Source organism: Ranitomeya imitator, chromosome 2, assembly GCF_032444005.1.
Source record: "Ranitomeya imitator isolate aRanImi1 chromosome 2, aRanImi1.pri, whole genome shotgun sequence".
Lineage (NCBI taxonomy): Eukaryota > Metazoa > Chordata > Amphibia > Anura > Dendrobatidae > Ranitomeya > Ranitomeya imitator.
In genome coordinates this window covers 489,043,745-489,061,241 of record NC_091283.1, presented here as the reverse complement: position 1 = coordinate 489,061,241, position 17,497 = coordinate 489,043,745, and the positions used below count along the sequence as shown (strand labels likewise).

The 17,497-nt window shown below is 47.4% G+C and overlaps 2 protein-coding genes and 1 long non-coding RNA gene across 4 annotated transcripts; 1 reads left to right on the top strand and 2 right to left on the bottom strand.

The window, feature by feature from the left end:
• Positions 1–6,370: 6,370 nt before the first annotated feature.
• LOC138664598 (uncharacterized) lies at positions 6,371–9,107 on the top strand. Its single transcript, XM_069751426.1, has 2 exons — positions 6,371–8,102; positions 8,580–9,107. The coding sequence occupies exons 1-2, from the start codon at positions 7,683–7,685 to the stop codon at positions 9,105–9,107; spliced, it is 948 nt and encodes a 315-aa protein (XP_069607527.1). The 5' UTR covers positions 6,371–7,682.
• Positions 9,108–9,464: 357 nt separating this feature from the next.
• Positions 9,465–10,198, bottom strand: LOC138667511 (uncharacterized). Its single transcript, XR_011318800.1, has 3 exons — positions 10,105–10,198; positions 9,886–9,975; positions 9,465–9,760 (listed from the first exon to the last, which is right to left on the bottom strand). It is a non-coding gene; the product is annotated as an uncharacterized lncRNA (long non-coding RNA).
• Positions 10,199–14,640: 4,442 nt separating this feature from the next.
• LOC138664597 (uncharacterized) lies at positions 14,641–17,195 on the bottom strand. 2 transcript variants are annotated; one of them, XM_069751425.1, is made up of 3 exons: positions 16,766–17,195; positions 16,058–16,506; positions 14,641–15,575 (listed from the first exon to the last, which is right to left on the bottom strand). In XM_069751425.1, the coding sequence occupies exons 2-3, from the start codon at positions 16,499–16,501 to the stop codon at positions 14,775–14,777; spliced, it is 1,245 nt and encodes a 414-aa protein (XP_069607526.1). In that variant the 5' UTR covers positions 16,502–16,506; positions 16,766–17,195; the 3' UTR covers positions 14,641–14,774. The 2 variants fall into 2 exon arrangements, with proteins under 2 accessions (XP_069607526.1, XP_069607525.1); XM_069751424.1 differs by having other exon boundaries at positions 16,058–17,195.
• Positions 17,196–17,497: the final 302 nt, after the last annotated feature.

Here is a 17,497-nt window from a genome sequence, read left to right as displayed (position 1 = left end):
TGGTTGGGGCCTATTAACGATGTATGCCGCTCCGTGCTGTTCTCCAGGTTTCCTGTCCTGAAATTCCATTTTCAGGCACTCGTTAAGTAGTTGTTGAAACAACACTGCATTAGGCCTACAAGTTGGGTCTGGGTTGTAGAGACGGTGTCTGCCGCTCCAAGGTGCTCTCCTGGTTGCCTTTCCTGAGCTTCAATCTTCAGGCTCTTGTTAAACAGTTTTTTAATCGAACAACTGCAGTGGGGCTACTAGTTTGGTTGGGGCCTACTAACGGTGTATACCGCTCAATGCTGTTCTCCAGATTTCCGGTCCTGAAATTCCATTTTCAGGCTCTCGTTAATTAGTTGTTGAAACAACACTGCATTAGGCCTACAAGTTGGGTCTGGGTTGTAGAGATGGTGCCTGCCGCTCCAAGGTGTTCTCCTGGTTGCCTTTCCTGAGCTTCAATCTTCAGGCTCTTGTTAAAGAGTTTTTTAATCAAACAACTGCAGTGAGGCTACTAGTTTGGTTGGGGCCTACTAACGGTGTATGGCGCTCCGTGCTGTTCTCCAAGTTTCCTGTCCTGAAATTCCATTTTCAGGCTCTCTTTAAGTAGTTGTTGAAACAACACTGCATTAGGCCTACAAGTTGGGTCTGGGTTGTAGAGACGGTGTCTGCCGCTCCAAGGTGTTCTCCTGGTTGCCTTTCCTGAGCTTCAATCTTCAGGCTCTTGTTAAATAGTTTTTTAATCAAACAACTGCAGTGGGGGCTACTAGTTTGGTTGGGGCCTACTAACAGTGTCTGCCACTCCAAGGTGTTCTCCTGGTTGCCTTTCCTGAGCTTCAATCTTCAGGCTCTTGTTAAATAGTTTTTTAATCGAACAACTGCAGTGGGACTACTAGTTTGGTTGGGGCCTACTAACGGTGTGTGCCGCTCCTTGTTGTTCTCCAGGTTTCCTGTCCTGAAATTCCATTTTCAGGCACTCGTTAAGTAGTTGTTGAAACAACACTGCATTAGGCCTACAAGTTGGGTCTGGGTTGTAGAGACGGTGTCTGCCGCTCCAAGGTGTTCTCCTGGTTGCCTTTCCTGAGCTTCAATCTTCAGGCTCTTGTTAAATAGTTTTTTAATCAAACAACTGCAGTGGGGGCTACTAGTTTGGTTGGGGCCTACTAACAGTGTCTGCCACTCCAAGGTGTTCTTCTGGTTGCCTTTCCTGAGCTTCAATCTTCAGGCTCTTGTTAAATAGTTTTTTAATCGAACAACTGCAGTGGGACTACTAGTTTGGTTGGGGCCTACTAACGGTGTGTGCCGCTCCTTGTTGTTCTCCAGGTTTCCTGTCCTGAAATTCCATTTTCAGGCACTCGTTAAGTAGTTGTTGAAACAACACTGCATTAGGCCTACAAGATGGGTCTGGGTTGTAGAGACGGTGTCTGCCGCTCCAAGGTGTTCTCCTGGTTGCCTTTCCTGAGCTTCAATCTTCAGGCTCTTGTTAAATAGTTATTTAATCGAACAACTGCAGTGGGGCTACTAGTTTGGTTGGGGCCTACTAACGGTGTATGCCGCTCCATGCTGTTCTCCAGGTTTCCTGTCCTGAAATTCCATTTTCAGGCTCTCGTTAAGTAGTTGTTGAAACAACACTGTATTAGGCCTACAAGTTGGGTCTGGGTTGTAGAGACGGTGTCTGCCGCTCCAAGGTGTTCTCCTGGTTGCCTTTCCTGAGCTTCAATCTTCAGGCTCTTGTTAAACAGTCTTTTAATCGAACAACTGCAGTGGGGCTACTAGTTTGGTTGGGGCCTACTGACGGTGTATGCCGCTCCATGCTGTTCTCCAGGTTTCCTGTCCTGAAATTCCATTTTCAGGCTCTCGTTAAGTAGTTGTTGAAACAACACTGCATTAGGCCTACAAGTTGGGTCTGGGTTGTAGAGACGGTGTCTGCCGCTCCAAGGTGTTCTGGTTGCCTTTCCTGAGCTTCAATCTTCAGGCTCTTGTTAAATAGTTTTTTAATCGAACAATTGCAGTGGGGCTACTAGTTGGTTGGGGCCTACTAACGGTGTATGCCGCTCCGTGCTGTTCTCCAGGTTTCCTGTCCTGAAATTCCATTTTCAGGCTCTCGTTAAGTAGTTGTTGAAACAACACTGAATTAGGCCTACAAGTTGGGTCTGGGTTGTAGAGACGGTGTCTGCCGCTCCAAGGTGTTCTCCTGGTTGCCTTTCCTGAGCTTCAATCTTCAGGCTCTTGTTAAATAGTTTTTTAATCAAACAACTGCAGTGGGGGCTACTAGTTTGGTTGGGGCCTACTAACAGTGTCTGCCACTCCAAGGTGTTCTTCTGGTTGCCTTTCCTGAGCTTCAATCTTCAGGCTCTTGTTAAATAGTTTTTTAATCGAACAACTGCAGTGGGACTACTAGTTTGGTTGGGGCCTACTAACGGTGTGTGCCGCTCCTTGTTGTTCTCCAGGTTTCCTGTCCTGAAATTCCATTTTCAGGCACTCGTTAAGTAGTTGTTGAAACAACACTGCATTAGGCCTACAAGATGGGTCTGGGTTGTAGAGACGGTGTCTGCCGCTCCAAGGTGTTCTCCTGGTTGCCTTTCCTGAGCTTCAATCTTCAGGCTCTTGTTAAATAGTTATTTAATCGAACAACTGCAGTGGGGCTACTAGTTTGGTTGGGGCCTACTAACGGTGTATGCCGCTCCATGCTGTTCTCCAGGTTTCCTGTCCTGAAATTCCATTTTCAGGCTCTCGTTAAGTAGTTGTTGAAACAACACTGTATTAGGCCTACAAGTTGGGTCTGGGTTGTAGAGACGGTGTCTGCCGCTCCAAGGTGTTCTCCTGGTTGCCTTTCCTGAGCTTCAATCTTCAGGCTCTTGTTAAACAGTCTTTTAATCGAACAACTGCAGTGGGGCTACTAGTTTGGTTGGGGCCTACTGACGGTGTATGCCGCTCCATGCTGTTCTCCAGGTTTCCTGTCCTGAAATTCCATTTTCAGGCTCTCGTTAAGTAGTTGTTGAAACAACACTGCATTAGGCCTACAAGTTGGGTCTGGGTTGTAGAGACGGTGTCTGCCGCTCCAAGGTGTTCTGGTTGCCTTTCCTGAGCTTCAATCTTCAGGCTCTTGTTAAATAGTTTTTTAATCGAACAATTGCAGTGGGGCTACTAGTTGGTTGGGGCCTACTAACGGTGTATGCCGCTCCGTGCTGTTCTCCAGGTTTCCTGTCCTGAAATTCCATTTTCAGGCTCTCGTTAAGTAGTTGTTGAAACAACACTGAATTAGGCCTACAAGTTGGGTCTGGGTTGTAGAGACGGTGTCTGCCGCTCCAAGGTGTTCTCCTGGTTGCCTTTCCTGAGCTTTAAACTTCAGGCTCTTGTTAAATAGTTTTTTTAATCGAACAACTGCAGTGGGGCTACTAGTTTGGTTGGGGCCTACTAACGGTGTATGCCGCTCCGTGCTGTTCTCCAGGTTTCCTGTCCTGAAATTCCATTTTCAGGCTCTCGTTAAGTAGTTGTTGAAACAACACTGCATTAGGCCTACAAGTTGGGTCTGGGTTGTAGAGACGGTGTCTGCCGCTCCAAGGTGTTCTCCTGGTTGCCTTTCCTGAGCTTCAATCTTCAGGCTCTTGTTAAATAGTTTTTTAATTGAACAACTGCAGTGGGGCTACTAGTTTGGTTGGGGCCTACTAGCGGTGTATGCTGCTCCGTGCTGTTCTCCAGGTTTCCTGTCCTGAAATTCCATTTTCAGGCTCTTGTTAAGTAGTTGTTGAAACAACACTGCATTAGGCCTACAAGTTGCGTCTGGGTTGTAGAGACGGTGTCTGCCGCTCCAAGGTGTTCTCCTGGTTGCCTTTCCTGAGCTTCAATCTTCAGGCTCTTATTAAATAGTTTTTTAATCAAACAACTGCAGTGGGGCTACTAGTTTGGTTGTGGCCTACTAACAGTGTCTGCCGCTTCAAGGTGTTCTCCTGGTTGCCTTTCCTGATCTTCAATCTTCAGGCTCTTGTTAAATAGTTTTTTAATCGAACAACTGCAGTGGGGCTACTAGTTTAGTTGGGGCCTACTAACGGTGTATGCCGCTCCGTGCTGTTCTCCAGGTTTCCTGTCCTGAAATTCCATTTTCAGGCTCTCGTTAAGTAGTTGTTGAAACAACACTGCATTAGGCCTACAAGTTGGGTCTGGGTTGTAGAGACGGTGTCTGCTGCTCCAAGGTGTTCTCCAGGTTGCCTCTCCCTAGCTTCTATCTTGAAGCTCTCGTTAAGTAGTTGTTGAAACAACACTGCATTAGGCCTACAAGTTGGGTCTGGGTTCTACAAACGGTGTCTTCCGCTCCAAGGTGTTCTCCAGGTTGCCTTTCCCTAGCTTCTATCTTCAGGCTCTCGTTAAATTGTTTTTAATATAACACTGCATTTGGCCTACTTGTTTTGTTGGCCCTACTAACGGTGTCTGCCGCTCCTTAATGTTCTCTTACACTGAACAAACCAGTGCCGCCTGTTACTTCTGTTACCAATTTTGAACTGCATTTAGCCTACTTACTGATTTGGGCCTACTCACTGTGTCAGCCTCTCATTACAGTTGTACTCCACTGAACAAAGCAATGCCCCCTGGTTAGTCCTGTTACCAATTTTGAACTGCATTTAGCCCACTTTATTATTTGGGCCTATATCTGTGTTTCCTCCTCATCCTGCCCATTGCCCAGCCAGTGATAGATGAGTCTGCTGGTACATTGACCCAGAACGCTACATTCCCCGTGCACGCTACACAGCCACAATGTGACCCTGCTGAAAGTCAGGTTCCCCTTCCCGCATACCATACCACCTTACACGGGGACAAAGAGGAAGGTGCAGATTTAAGTGCAGGTTCCTTCATCAGGTGGGGGGGGGAATACTCGTTGGCGACGTCACTGGCACAGGGCCCCTCATAGTACGCAAAAGTGTCGCTGCCGGTGGGAGGCACCCCCGCCGTGCAAACACACCGCTGTGCTTTGAGGGGCCCTGTGCCAGTGCCAATGCCAACGAGTGGGCCTCCCCTGCTTGCTCAGGATCACAGCACTTGCAAAGTTTAAATACTTACCTCTCCCTGCTCCACTGCCGTGACGTGGTCCAGATTTCCTGGGCCCACTAAATACTTGAACCAGCCCTACCCCCCACAACTTTAGCCAAATGACCCCCAATTTCCAATGCCTTACTATTATTATAAGGTAAATTAAGATTGACAAGCTTCAGTAACAAGAATGGATGTTTTTGCCATTAAAATGGGCACTGTAGGTGTTTTCCTGGCCTCCACTCACTGCCGACTATGCTCCCCCATTGACTTGCATTGGGTTTCGTGTTTCGGTCGATCCCCGACTTTTCGCGATAATCGGCCGATTTCACTCGACTCGACTTTTGAGATAGTCAGGTTTCGCGAAACCCGACTCAACCCTAGAAAACTAAAAGTCGCTCAACCCTAGTCAAGAGGAGTGAGGGCCCTGCTGCTCGCAAGCTTACAACCTATGAGGAAATAGGGGAGACACAAAAGATCAATGGTAAAAAAATGATTGTATTGTACGATCCGGCCATCAATAAAATAAATAGAGGGATTCAAATAGTCCTGCATGATCCGATCACCAGCCAGTGCAAGTACAGGCACAGAGGGCTAATAAATCCATGAAGAGTGTGTGAACAGATGCTATGAGGATCCTGATTTTGATAAAAGTTTTGCATGGGCAAAACAGGGATAGTTAGATAAGTGAGGTGAGACGATAGGCCAGTCTAAAGAAACTTATTTTAGGGCATGCTTAAAACTGTGGATATTGAGGATTAATCTAATTGTCCTGGGTAGTGCATTCCAATGAATTGGTGCAGCACGTGTGAAGTCTTGGAAACAGTAGTGGGAGGTGCGGATTGTGATGGTTAGCGGCGTAACTTGAAGCTCGTGGGCCCCAATGCAAAAGATCCAACAGGGCCCCCAATTATCACAGGTCTTAAAGAGAACCTGTTAGCAGGATTTTGTTACATAAACTAAAGGCATTGTCATAGGCAGGGTCTTATCTTGGTGCTCTAGGCCAGAGAAACAAAAAAGAGACCTGCCCACAGGCCGCCCTGAAGCACAAACAGTCTGTCTCTATGATGAGGAACATGTTTGTGCTTCAGGACGGCCTGTGGGAAGGTCTCTCCTAGATTTCTCTGGCTAATGGTACCGTCACACAGTGCAATTTAGATCGCTACGACGGCACGATTTGTGACGTTGCATCGTCGCTTAATTATCGTTTCAAACATCGTAGACTGCGGTCACACTACACGATGCACGACGCTGAAGCGATAAATTCATGACGTATTTGCGATGTAGAAGTCGTATGGGACAGTCGTACGGTCGTGTCACACACGACGATTCAGAGCAAATTTTGCATAATCTGTGCGTGACGTTGTTAACAAGGGGCGTGTTGTGCCACTAGTTAGTGTGGTGATAGGCCAAAGGTTCTGTGCACACAATTGGTTGGAAAATTTGTCACCTGAGCGCTATTGTTCCCAATGCCACTTCACTGCTTTCAAAATTTCCTTTCTTCACTTCGTACTTGGACACTTGGTGGACCTGGACATCGGAATTTTGTACCTCGCTGAATATACCACGCTTTGCACCGCTGCTTCGAGGTATGTAAACCGCTTGGGCGTGGTGGATGGAACGCTGTATGGACGGCATGAGTGCTTCGTTCCACCGCTGAAGCGAAGTGGATGGTACACTGTTGTGACTGGAGGGCTACAATGTGGCAGATGGTACGCTGTTGTGCTTGGTTGTGACTGGTGGGCTACAGCGTGGTAGATGGAACTCAGTTTGTTCGGCATGACCGCTTCGTTCCACCGCTGAAGCGATGCGGATGGTACGCTGGTGTGACTGCTTATGACCGGTTGTGTGTGATGAGCTAGAGCGTGGCAGATGGCACAATGTATGGTCACCATGAGCGCTTTGTGTGGCTGCTGTAGGGAAGCGGGCGGTACACTGTTTTGGGTTATGGTGGCCTATGGCGCGGCAGATGGAAGAAGCGATGCGGATGGTACGCTGTTGTGACTGGTCGTGACTGGTCGTGACTGGTGGGCTACAGCGTGGTAGATGGAACTCAGTTTGTTCGGCATGACCGCTTCGTTCCGCCGCTGAAACGATGCGGATGGTACGCTGTTGTGACTGCTTATGACCGGTTGTGTCTGTTGCGCTACAGCGTGGCAGATGGTACAATGTATGGTCACCATGAGCGCTTTGTGTGGCTGCTGTAGGGAAGCGGGCGGTACACTGTTTTGGGTTATGGTGGCCTATGGCGCGGCAGATGGAAGAAGCGATGCGGATGGTACGCTGTTGTGACTGGTCGTGACTGGTCGTGACTGGTGTGCTACAGCGTGGTAGATGGAACTCAGTTTGTTCGGCATGACCGCTTCGTTCCGCCGCTGAAGCGATGCGGATGGTACGCTGTTGTGACTGCTTATGACCGGTTGTGTCTGTTGAGCTAGAGCGTGGCAGATGGTACAATGTATGGTCACCATGAGCGCTTTGTGTGGCTGCTGTAGGGAAGCGGGCGGTACACTGTTTTGGGTTATGGTGGCCTATGGCGTGGCAGATGGAAGAAGCGATGGTAGGCATGAGCGCTTTGTGTGGCTGCTGTTGTTAAGCGTTTGGCACACTGGCAAAAGTATTGTTAATAGGACTCTTTGTCAACCATGTAATTTTTTTTTATAATTACTTTTTAGATGTCAAATCGTGTGGAGTTCATCAGGGATTTCATCGAGATTTATCAGTCTTTTCCCTGCCTCTGGAAAATAAAATCTCCTGAGTATTGTAACAGGGAAAAGAGGAGGGAGGGTTACTTACAGCTCATTGAGCTTTACAATCGTCAGGCACCAGATGAGGCAGCTAACGAAGCAGTTATTAAAAAGAAAATCCAGGCGCTCCGCACGGTCTGGAGGAAGGAGCTGAACAAGGTTCTTCAGACTACAAGGTCCGGAGCTTCCACTGAAGAAGTTTATGTGCCAAAACTGTGGTATTTTGAGCATCTTAATTTTCTGAGGAACCAAGAGGTGCCACGGACTTCAACGTGTCTTCGATTGTTGGCACCTGTGGAACCAATAGTTTCGGAGAGCCACGCCGAGCAGGAGTCACAAGGGCAACAAGTAAGTAGCTCTTTGGACGAAAGTTCACCAATGTGTCCTATAATTACATAATTTTTCTCTGCATTTTAGGTTTTATACTTCTGATTATCACATCAGTTTGAAGTTGTTACAAAAACATGTACACATAAGTAACCCTGTCGCAGTCAAGTATTATATGGGGAACTTAATATGTATGAAATGGAGATATATGTAAACCATACCATCTAAGCAATATAGAAAATAGTATCGCTTCAAGCTGCCGATGTACTCTTGTTGAGACTATTTAGACTATAAAATATTGGTCAGGTTCCCATAGCAGTCAGAACAGTGTAGTTCAAAGTATTCAATAAAAGGGAGGGTTAAAGAATATTACTAAGCATCAAATATATTATAATCTTTTTGTTACCTACTACGAATATATAGTTTGGATGCGGTTATGGTGGTACTACTTTTTGTTGCCGGGTTCATAACTTGTTTTTCCCCCCCCCCCCCCCCCAGGATGACAGTGCGCAGGAGAGTACACTAGACTGTTCACAGGACTGCACAACAACAGATTTAGTGGAGGCTGCACCTGCCAGGAGTCAATCGAGGCAAGGTCCAAGAAAACGGAAAGCCACCTCAGACGCCTCAAATGAACTATTGAGCCTGGCAAAGAAGGTGTTGACAAGAAATGTTAGCCCTGCGTTAGAGGGGTTTGGACACTATGTGGTTGACAAACTGGCAAAAATGGACGACAACCAAAGAATACTAGCAGAGCGTCTGATTCTGGAAGCAGTAAACAAGGGTACTGATGGCGATTTGGACAAGAACACTTGTTTGGTCTCTTCCCGGCCAATACAGCGGACAGAGCCATCAAATTTCAATGGTTGGTCACAGGGTCAGACATCGATGCGACACAATCCTCACGTTTCCCACTTCGGCCAGCCACCCCCTAATAACTCCTACACACCAATACCTTTACATATGGCTTCGCCCATCAGGCACCAAAATTTTCAGCCGGAACAATTGTCGTATCATAACTTGTGATTTCCTAACTACTTTTACATTCCTTTTTTTTTATTGTCTTGTTAAAATAATGTTTCAAATAAAAGCTTTTATTATAAATTCTATCACTACTTTTTGATTGGTGTGTCTCAATCACAGCACTGTATGAGGGAACAAATTAACGTAACAAATTCATGTACAGTTAACTAAAAAAAAAAATCGAATGAAAGTTTAACAAAATCTTTTAATTGGAACAACAAAAAATGGATTATTGGCCCGCCTACAACTGCTGGCACATGTCCCGCAGCTTCTGCAGCTCCTCCATTGCCACATTGTGCTGCTCCTGAATATGTGCCATAGTGTGGAGTAACTTGTCTGTGCCGGCTTCAATATCCTCCTTGTTGACAGTGACGAGAGCTGTGGGTCAAAAAACATAACATTAATAACACAGTAGTCTCCCGATGTGTCTTTGCTTCTGTGAATGAAAAAAAAAAAAAAAAGGAAGCAAAACTGACTTGGGGGGGAAGGGGGGGAGGGTGGGGGTTTGGGTTGGGGGTGAAAGAGTGGGCCTGCAACAAAATCAAAATAACTTAATTGTGGGAACCTACTAGGATGTTGAGGCACGGAGGGCACTTCTGGATCTGAGTCGCTGTTGAATGCCTCGTGCTGTCGGCGGCGGCGCTGTCTCTTTGCCTCTGTGAAGGAAAAAAAAAAAACAAGGTCTGTCAGCATATATGGCAACAGTGGCTGCCGGGGGAGGGGGGCGGTGTTAAGAGGGGACCTGCAACTTAATCCAAATCACATAATTGTGGGAACCTACTAGGATCTGGAGGAGTTGACCCGGAGGGCACAGATCCAGGAGAGGCTGGGCGGGATGCCTCGTGGCGGCGGTGGTGCTGTGTCTTTGACTCTGTGAAGAAAAAATAAAAAAATAAAATTTTTTTAAAAAAGTTCTGTTAGCATATATGGCAACACTGGCTGCCGGGGGGGGGAAGGGGACCTGAAACAAAATCCAAATCACATTATTGTGGGAACCTACTAGGATCTGGAGGAGTTGACACGGAGGGCTCCGGGACATTGGACCCTGAGGGCACAGAGCCAGAAGAGGCTGGGCGGGATGCCTCGTGGCGGCGGCGGTGCTGTGTCTTTGCCTCTGTGAAGAAAAAAAAAAAAAAAAAAATTTCTTTAAAATGGTCTGTTAGCATATATGGCAACACTGGCTGCCGGGGGGGGAAGGGGACCTTAATACAAAATCCAAATCACATTATTGTGGGAACCTACTAGGATCTGGAGGAGTTGACCCGGAGGGCTCCGGGACATTGGACCCTGAGGGCACAGAGCCAGAAGAGGCTGGGCGGGATGCCTCGTGGCGGCGGCGGTGCTGTGTCTTTGCCTCTGTGAAGGAAAAAAAAAAAAAAAAAAAAATTTAAAAAAAAAAAAAGGTTGGTAAGCATATATGGCAACACTGGCTGCCGGGGCGTGAAGGGGACCTGAAACAAAATCCAAATCACATGATTGTGGGAACCTACTAGGATCTGGAGGAGTTGACCCGGAGGGCTCCGGGACTTTGGACCATGAGGGCACAGAGCCAGAAGAGGCTGGGCGGGATGCCTCGTGGCGGCGGCGGTGCTGTGTCTTTGCCTCTGTGAAGAAAAAAAAAAAAAAAATTTTTTAAAAAAGGTCTGTAAGCATATATGGCAACACTGGCTGCCGGGGGGGGAAGGGGACCTTAATACAAAATCCAAATCACATTATTGTGGGAACCTACTAGGATCTGGAGGAGTTGACCCGGAGGGCTCCGGGACATTGGACCCTGAGGGCACAGAGCCAGAAGAGGCTGGGCGGGATGCCTCGTGGCGGCGGCGGTGCTGTGTCTTTGCCTCTGTGAAGGAAAAAAAAAAAAAAAAAAAAATTTAAAAAAAAAAAAAGGTTGGTAAGCATATATGGCAACACTGGCTGCCGGGGCGTGAAGGGGACCTGAAACAAAATCCAAATCACATTATTGTGGGAACCTACTAGGATCTGGAGGAGTTGACCCGGAGGGCTCCGGGACATTGGACCCTGAGGGCACAGAGCCAGAAGAGGCTGGGCGGGATGCCTCGTGGCGGCGGCGGTGCTGTGTCTTTGCCTCTGTGAAGGAAAAAAAAAAAAAAAAAAAAATTAAAAAAAAAAAAAAGGTTGGTAAGCATATATGGCAACACTGGCTGCCGGGGCGTGAAGGGGACCTGAAACAAAATCCAAATCACATGATTGTGGGAACCTACTAGGATCTGGAGGAGTTGACCCGGAGGGCTCCGGGACATTGGACCCTGAGGGCACAGAGCCAGAAGAGGCTGGGCGGGATGCCTCGTGGCGGCGGCGCTGTCTCTTTGCCTCTGTGAAGGAAAAAAAAAAGTTAGGTCAGCAGTTCGCTGTGCCACATAGTACTTTTCACCGTTCATACTGTCCCATAGCTGTGGCACTGCAACGTTGAAACTGTCCCATAGCTGTGGCACATAGTGGCTCTGCAACGTAGAAACTGTCCCATAGCTGTGGCACATAGTGGCTCTGCAACGTTCAAACTGTCCCATAGCTGTGGCACATAGTGGCTCTGCAACGTAGAAACTGTCCCATAGCTGTGGCACATAGTGGCTCTGCAACGTTCAAACTGTCCCATAGCTGTGGCACATAGTGGCTCTGCAACGTTCAAACTGTCCCATAGCAGTGGCACATAGTGGCTCTGCAACGTAGAAACTGTCCCATAGCTGTGGCACATAGTGGCTCTGCAACGTTCAAACTGTCCCATAGCTGTGGCACATAGTGGCTCTGCAAAGTTCAAACTGTCCCATAGCTGTGGCACTGCAACGTTGAAACTGTCCCATAGCTGTGGCACATAGTGGCTCTGCAACGTTCAAACTGTCCCATAGCTGTGGCACATAGTGGCTCTGCAACATTCAAACTGTCCCATAGCAGTGGCACATAGTGGCTCTGCAACGTTGAAACTGTCCCATAGCTGTGGCACATAGTGGCTCTGCAACGTTCAAACTGTCCCATAGCTGTCCAACATACTTTTGGGTACCTGAGTACTAACCTCTGCTAATCTCCTGGCGAAGCTCCTGCAGGCGCTCTGGCCTTTTCGACTTGAGATCGCCCCATTTTTTAACAATCTGGGCCTTGGTCCGAGTTATCCCAAACCGCTTCCTGAGGCCCTCAGACACCACACGGACAACTTCCTCCTTGTGCTGGTTGCGGTGCAGCACCATCCCTGTGGTTTCATACTGCATCCTATCCATTGTTCCAATAAGGAACTTGAGCTCTGGGATGCCCATAGGTGGACCACGGCGACTGGCAGCCATTATCACGATGTCAGGGGACAAAAACAAGCTAGGGCAGGCACGCAGGAACGCTGTAACGTCATCACGCCGTCATAGACCACGAGCGTACTTAACGTGCCGCTCCGGCGTTATATAACGATACTTCGAACGGCATTTACTATGTGCGTTCCTTTATTAACGCTCAGTCGTCACAAATGTGACGCTGTTCATAAACGGCAACGCTATTGCGATGCCAATGGCGCGGCAGGACGGCGGAGCGCAGCTCCTCCTCTGGGCGTTGCTCTTCAGGGTCATTCCATCTAAAATGGCGGCGAGAATGCGTTCTGCTCCTCTGGGGCAGCCAGAACTCCTTTTTTTTATTTCCCAGATGGATGCCATGGATTACGAGGGTCTGGAGAGCCGCCCTGCCCACCCACACATCCACAAGCGAGAAGTGCTTGGACAAATAACAAGAATGATGGAGAGGAGGTTTGGTGTCTGCCGCAGTCAGCTTCAGCTGCGTAAAAAATGGGCTGACCTCCGCTATAAAACGCCACAAATGTTTGCGGAGTTGCGTGCGGAGGCAAGGCGAGGCAAGTACTAGTATGGGGGGATTGGGAGATGCATGCTGTCAGGAGGGGGGGGGGGGGTTTGGGAGGGAGTCTTGCGCTCATGGTTGCCAACGTGACCTCAAATGCATTAAAACACATGCCCCGTTTTTGTACAATTTAGTTATTCTCCAAGCAGAATATGCGTTGTCCGTGAGAAAACTTGTCGAGTTCCCTAATCTCAACCTCCATCTTGAAATTATTAAGATGTCCATAATTTTTACTTTCTCAATTTCCCATAAATATTAACGGAGGAGGTTGGCCTACAGATGAAACAATACGTTTTCCAAAGACAGGAAGACCATTGAACCCCAGAGCCCACAGACATGTCAGAGTATCGCACCCCTGTAAAGTGTGATCTCGATTTTATGTTTGAGTATATTGTAAGCTTTGATCTGCAGCACTCAACATTTGTGTGTAAACATTGTGATTCTTTACTTTAGGTGTAGAGAGACAACGGCGGCAAGTCAGACCCACCATTGCCACCAGTACCCCATCTTCAGGCACCAGTGGGAGCCCACAGTCCGGGACATCACGTAAGTTCACAATCATTTATTGCATTTTTTTTAACATCACACGGGACATAACAGGGTACCTGAAATATTTGAAGACATTACAGACGCAGTAATGACCCAGCGGCCTACCACACCTCCACCATCTGTTGCGACCATGCACCCTCGCACCCCTGTGAAGTGTGATATAAATTTTATGTTTCAGTATATTGTTAGCTTTGATCTGCAGCACTCTACATGTGTTTTTAAAGATTGCGTTTGTAAACTTTCTGTGTAGAGAGACAGCGGCGGCAACAGGTACCTGCCATTGCCAGCAGCACCACAGCATCCACCACCAGCGGGAGCCCACAGTCCGTGACGTCACGTAAGTTAACAATCATAGATTACAGTTTTTCAACTGCATACGGGACATAAGAGGGTAGCGGAAATATTTGAATACATTACAGACGCAGTAATGACCCAGCGGCCTACCACGCCACCACCAGAGAGCAGACGGCCTCGCACCCCTACACCACCCTCAACACCTCCCTTTCGACACTCCTCTTCCTCCCCCGGGTCCGCGGCATTCTCCCCAGAAGCTAACATACGTAAGTGACCAAAACTGCGAGCGCTTCCCAACGGCGTGTTCCATAGTTAACCAGATCTGTTATTATTTGCTTTTAGGTGCTGCAGCAGTGGCCAGATCGCTGGGATGGGACATTAGCAGCTCTGGTTCTGCCAATGAGGAACCGGCGTCCCTTCTCCGTAAGTATCAAGATAATGCGAGTGGTTTTCTGCTGGATGTCACCATAGACAACCAAAACTGTAAAATATATTAAAATTTACATCGCCCTGTGGTGCCAGACCAAATAGAAATTTACAACACAGAAAATTAGGTCCTGCCCCAGAGGTCGAGATGTATTTTCAGAGGAATCAACGTTGGTTCTCCAACCTCTTCTATCCACAGAAACGGCCACCGTAAGAGAGCTCCTGGCGAGACAATTGCGACTGGAGCGGACAGCAGCGCTCCTGCAGCAGACAGCAGCGCTCCTCCAGAGTCAAGTGGAGCAGCAGGGCGTGACGCTGCGACACCTCTTGGGCAGGAGATAATATTTTTTTTGGTGGGGGGGTTATGTTATATTTTGTTGTAAAATAATTTAAAACCAAGAAGTGTTACAAAAAAAACCAAAAATCTTCGCATTCTTTCTTTAATGTTTACCAAGCTATAAGGGTTAACAGCACCATTGTATAGGCATCACATTTAAAGTTATTTAGAGAGGTTTATATGACAGCAAAGCAAAAAAACAAATTTTTATGTTATACGGCGCGATCCTGCCACGGTACAGCTCCAGAACCATTAAAGTACTGACAGTATTTTTCGCGACAGTCCCTTGCATCGTCTGCCTGTCTGCCAGATCCAAGAGCTTGAAGAGCTGTAAAATTTTCAGGTTGTGTACGCCATTCCCCGGGCACAATATCTCCGGTTCGTGCGTCCACTGCATCAATAAACGAAGGAGGAGAATAGGAGTTCGTATCATGACGTCTCAGGAAATTATGGAGCACACAGCATGCCAAAACCACAATGTCTATAGACGGCAGCTTCAAGTTGATAGCTGTGTGGAACACTCTAAACCGATTTGCCATTATCCCAAAGGCATTTTCAACCACACGACGGGCCCTCGACAACCGGTAATTAAAGATTCTGCGCTCCGGTGTGAGTGTTCTCTGTGCAAATGGCTTCAGCAAATGTGGATGAAGAGGGAAAGCTTCATCAGCGATGAAGACAAAATTTAGGTTTGCTTTTGTGTCTTCATTTAGTGGCAACAGCAGTTCATTGTTCCTCAAGCTTTCCCCAAATGAAGTGTGTTCAAAAACACCACCGTCGGAGACTCGACCATTCATGCCAACATCCACATCGACAAACTCATAGTTTGCATTGACAAGGGCCATGAGGATCACACTGAAATATCCTTTGTAGTTGAAAAAAAATGATCCAGAGTTGGCTGGTTGCGTGATGCGCACATGCTTTCCATCTAATGCACCACCGCAGTTTGGAAACTGCCACAGCTCATCAAAATCGGAACCAATCCTCTTCCAGTCATCCGCCGTCTTGGGAAACTGCAAGATGAGAAGGAAACATGTACAAATTAGGTCAAATATATTATGCACATACACTCTCATGTGGACATCCTACAGTGATTGAGGCGCAGTATGGATTAGTATAACAAAGTCAACAACACAGAGTATGCAGGCAGCCATTTTTTTTACAGATGGCTTCGGTGACTCAGAGGGGGTGCTAAACAATATATCTAAATAATAGAATCAATAAAATTACGTTGGGAGCAGCAAATAAAAAAGGGTGGCGCAGGGTTGGAGCAGCACATATCAGAATGGAGCCGCAAAATGGTAGCAGCACATGTCAGAATGGAGGCGCAGGATCACAGCAGCACATGTCTGAATGGGGGCGCAGGATGGGAGCAGCACATGATAGGATGTAGAACATATACCTATAGAAATGCTCGCCATCAGGGCGTAGAACTGGTTCAATAGCTAGTATAATATATCGACATAACACAGCAGCCAAAAAAATATAGTAGTACCTCCATATAATGCCTTAAGCTCTGCACAATGGCCTCGCATGTCTCCGGAATCACAACGCTCAGGAAAGGTCTGGAAACAGCTGCGGAAAACTGCAAATCCTGAAGAGACCTTCCTGTTGCCAGGAAGCGCAGTGTCACCGCCAACCTTTCCTCCACGGGCACGGCTGCACGCATCGGCGTATCACACCTTTGTATGAGTGGCGTAACAGCAGACAGTATTATTTTGAAGGATTCCTCGGACATCCGAAGGTAGTTTCGGAAATCTTGAGGGTTATTGTCACGTAACTCTCTTATGAGACCCATGTGTGACAATGTGGATCTTTTCTGCAGCCAGCTCCGGGTCCACATGCGACGTTTTCGTTTAGGACGTCTCTCCTCTTGGAGACGTGCTGCCTCAAACACCAGGGCAGCAGCAACAACAGAACTCTCATCGGAAGTGAGCATAGTTCCTAAAAAGAAAACAAACGTACAATAAATACACGTGCTTACAAAACAATTTTCTGACCATTGATCTAATAACTATATATGTTACTACTGGTATTAAATGGGGCAGTCAACCATCTCGATCTGTAAAAGGATTAATTAATTGGGCCACGCTACAGCTGTGTACCTGAGGTTCTCAGGCCTACTCAAAGGAACAATCAACCACACTCCAACGTTTATCCCCGTTGAAGCGCAACATATGCTACGCTGTAGCGTTATACATACCTTTAGCGGTAAAAGTCTAGTAGTTAAAAGTCCAGGGAATCCAGCGAATTTAGTTCTGTTTACAGCACGTGCTAGAGAGAAATGAATAGCGCGCTCGAGAGCTCCGGTTTTATCCGCTGGGAACAATAGTCCTTTGTCGAATGAGCGCACAGTATTGTACCGCCCAATCAGCACACGGGAGGTGGAGAATTCAGCGCTCCTACGTAGCCAGCTCCTCCGCCCTTTACATCGTATACAATATCGTGCACACCTTTGTCACACCATGCGATCATGCCGCCACAGCGGGACACTAGACGACGAAAGAAAGTTTCAAACGATGTGCTACGACGTACGATTCACAGCGGGGTCCCTGATCGCAGGAGCGTGTCACACGCTGCGATATCGTACCTATATCGCTCGAACGTCACAAATCGTGCCGTCGTAGCGATCAAAATTGCACTGTGTGACGGTACCTTTAGAGAAGGAAGATAACACTGCCACAGAGCCGCCCCGGAGCACGGGCATATCAGTAGCTGAAAACTTCCAACACTGATTACACAAGAAACACAAGACGGATTTCTACACCACAGATATCATTTTAATCAGTATAACAGCGCCAACCTCATAATGTATTTAGTTTACTTAGCAAAATCCTGCTGACAGGTTCACTTTAAATAATAATAGTCTTTTTTATATACATGAAAGGGACCTTTTAGGCCTTCATAAGCTCCAGAGTTCGAGTGTGATTGCAAC

What these genes read in the sequence shown, in the direction of transcription:
- LOC138664598 (XM_069751426.1), top strand. Translation starts at nt 7,683, where the DNA reads ATGTCAAATCGTGTGGAGTTCATCAGGGATTTCATCGAGATTTATCAG. An exon ending in AGGAGTCACAAGGGCAACAA is followed by an intron (nt 8,103 to 8,579) that starts GTAAGTAGCTCT and finishes CCCCCCCCCCAG; the next exon opens with GATGACAGTGCGCAGGAGAG.
- LOC138664597 (XM_069751424.1), bottom strand. Translation starts at nt 16,501, where the DNA reads ATGCTCACTTCCGATGAGAGTTCTGTTGTTGCTGCTGCCCTGGTGTTT. An exon ending in GCTTAAGGCATTATATGGAG is followed by an intron (nt 15,576 to 16,057) that starts GTACTACTATAT and finishes CTCATCTTGCAG; the next exon opens with TTTCCCAAGACGGCGGATGA.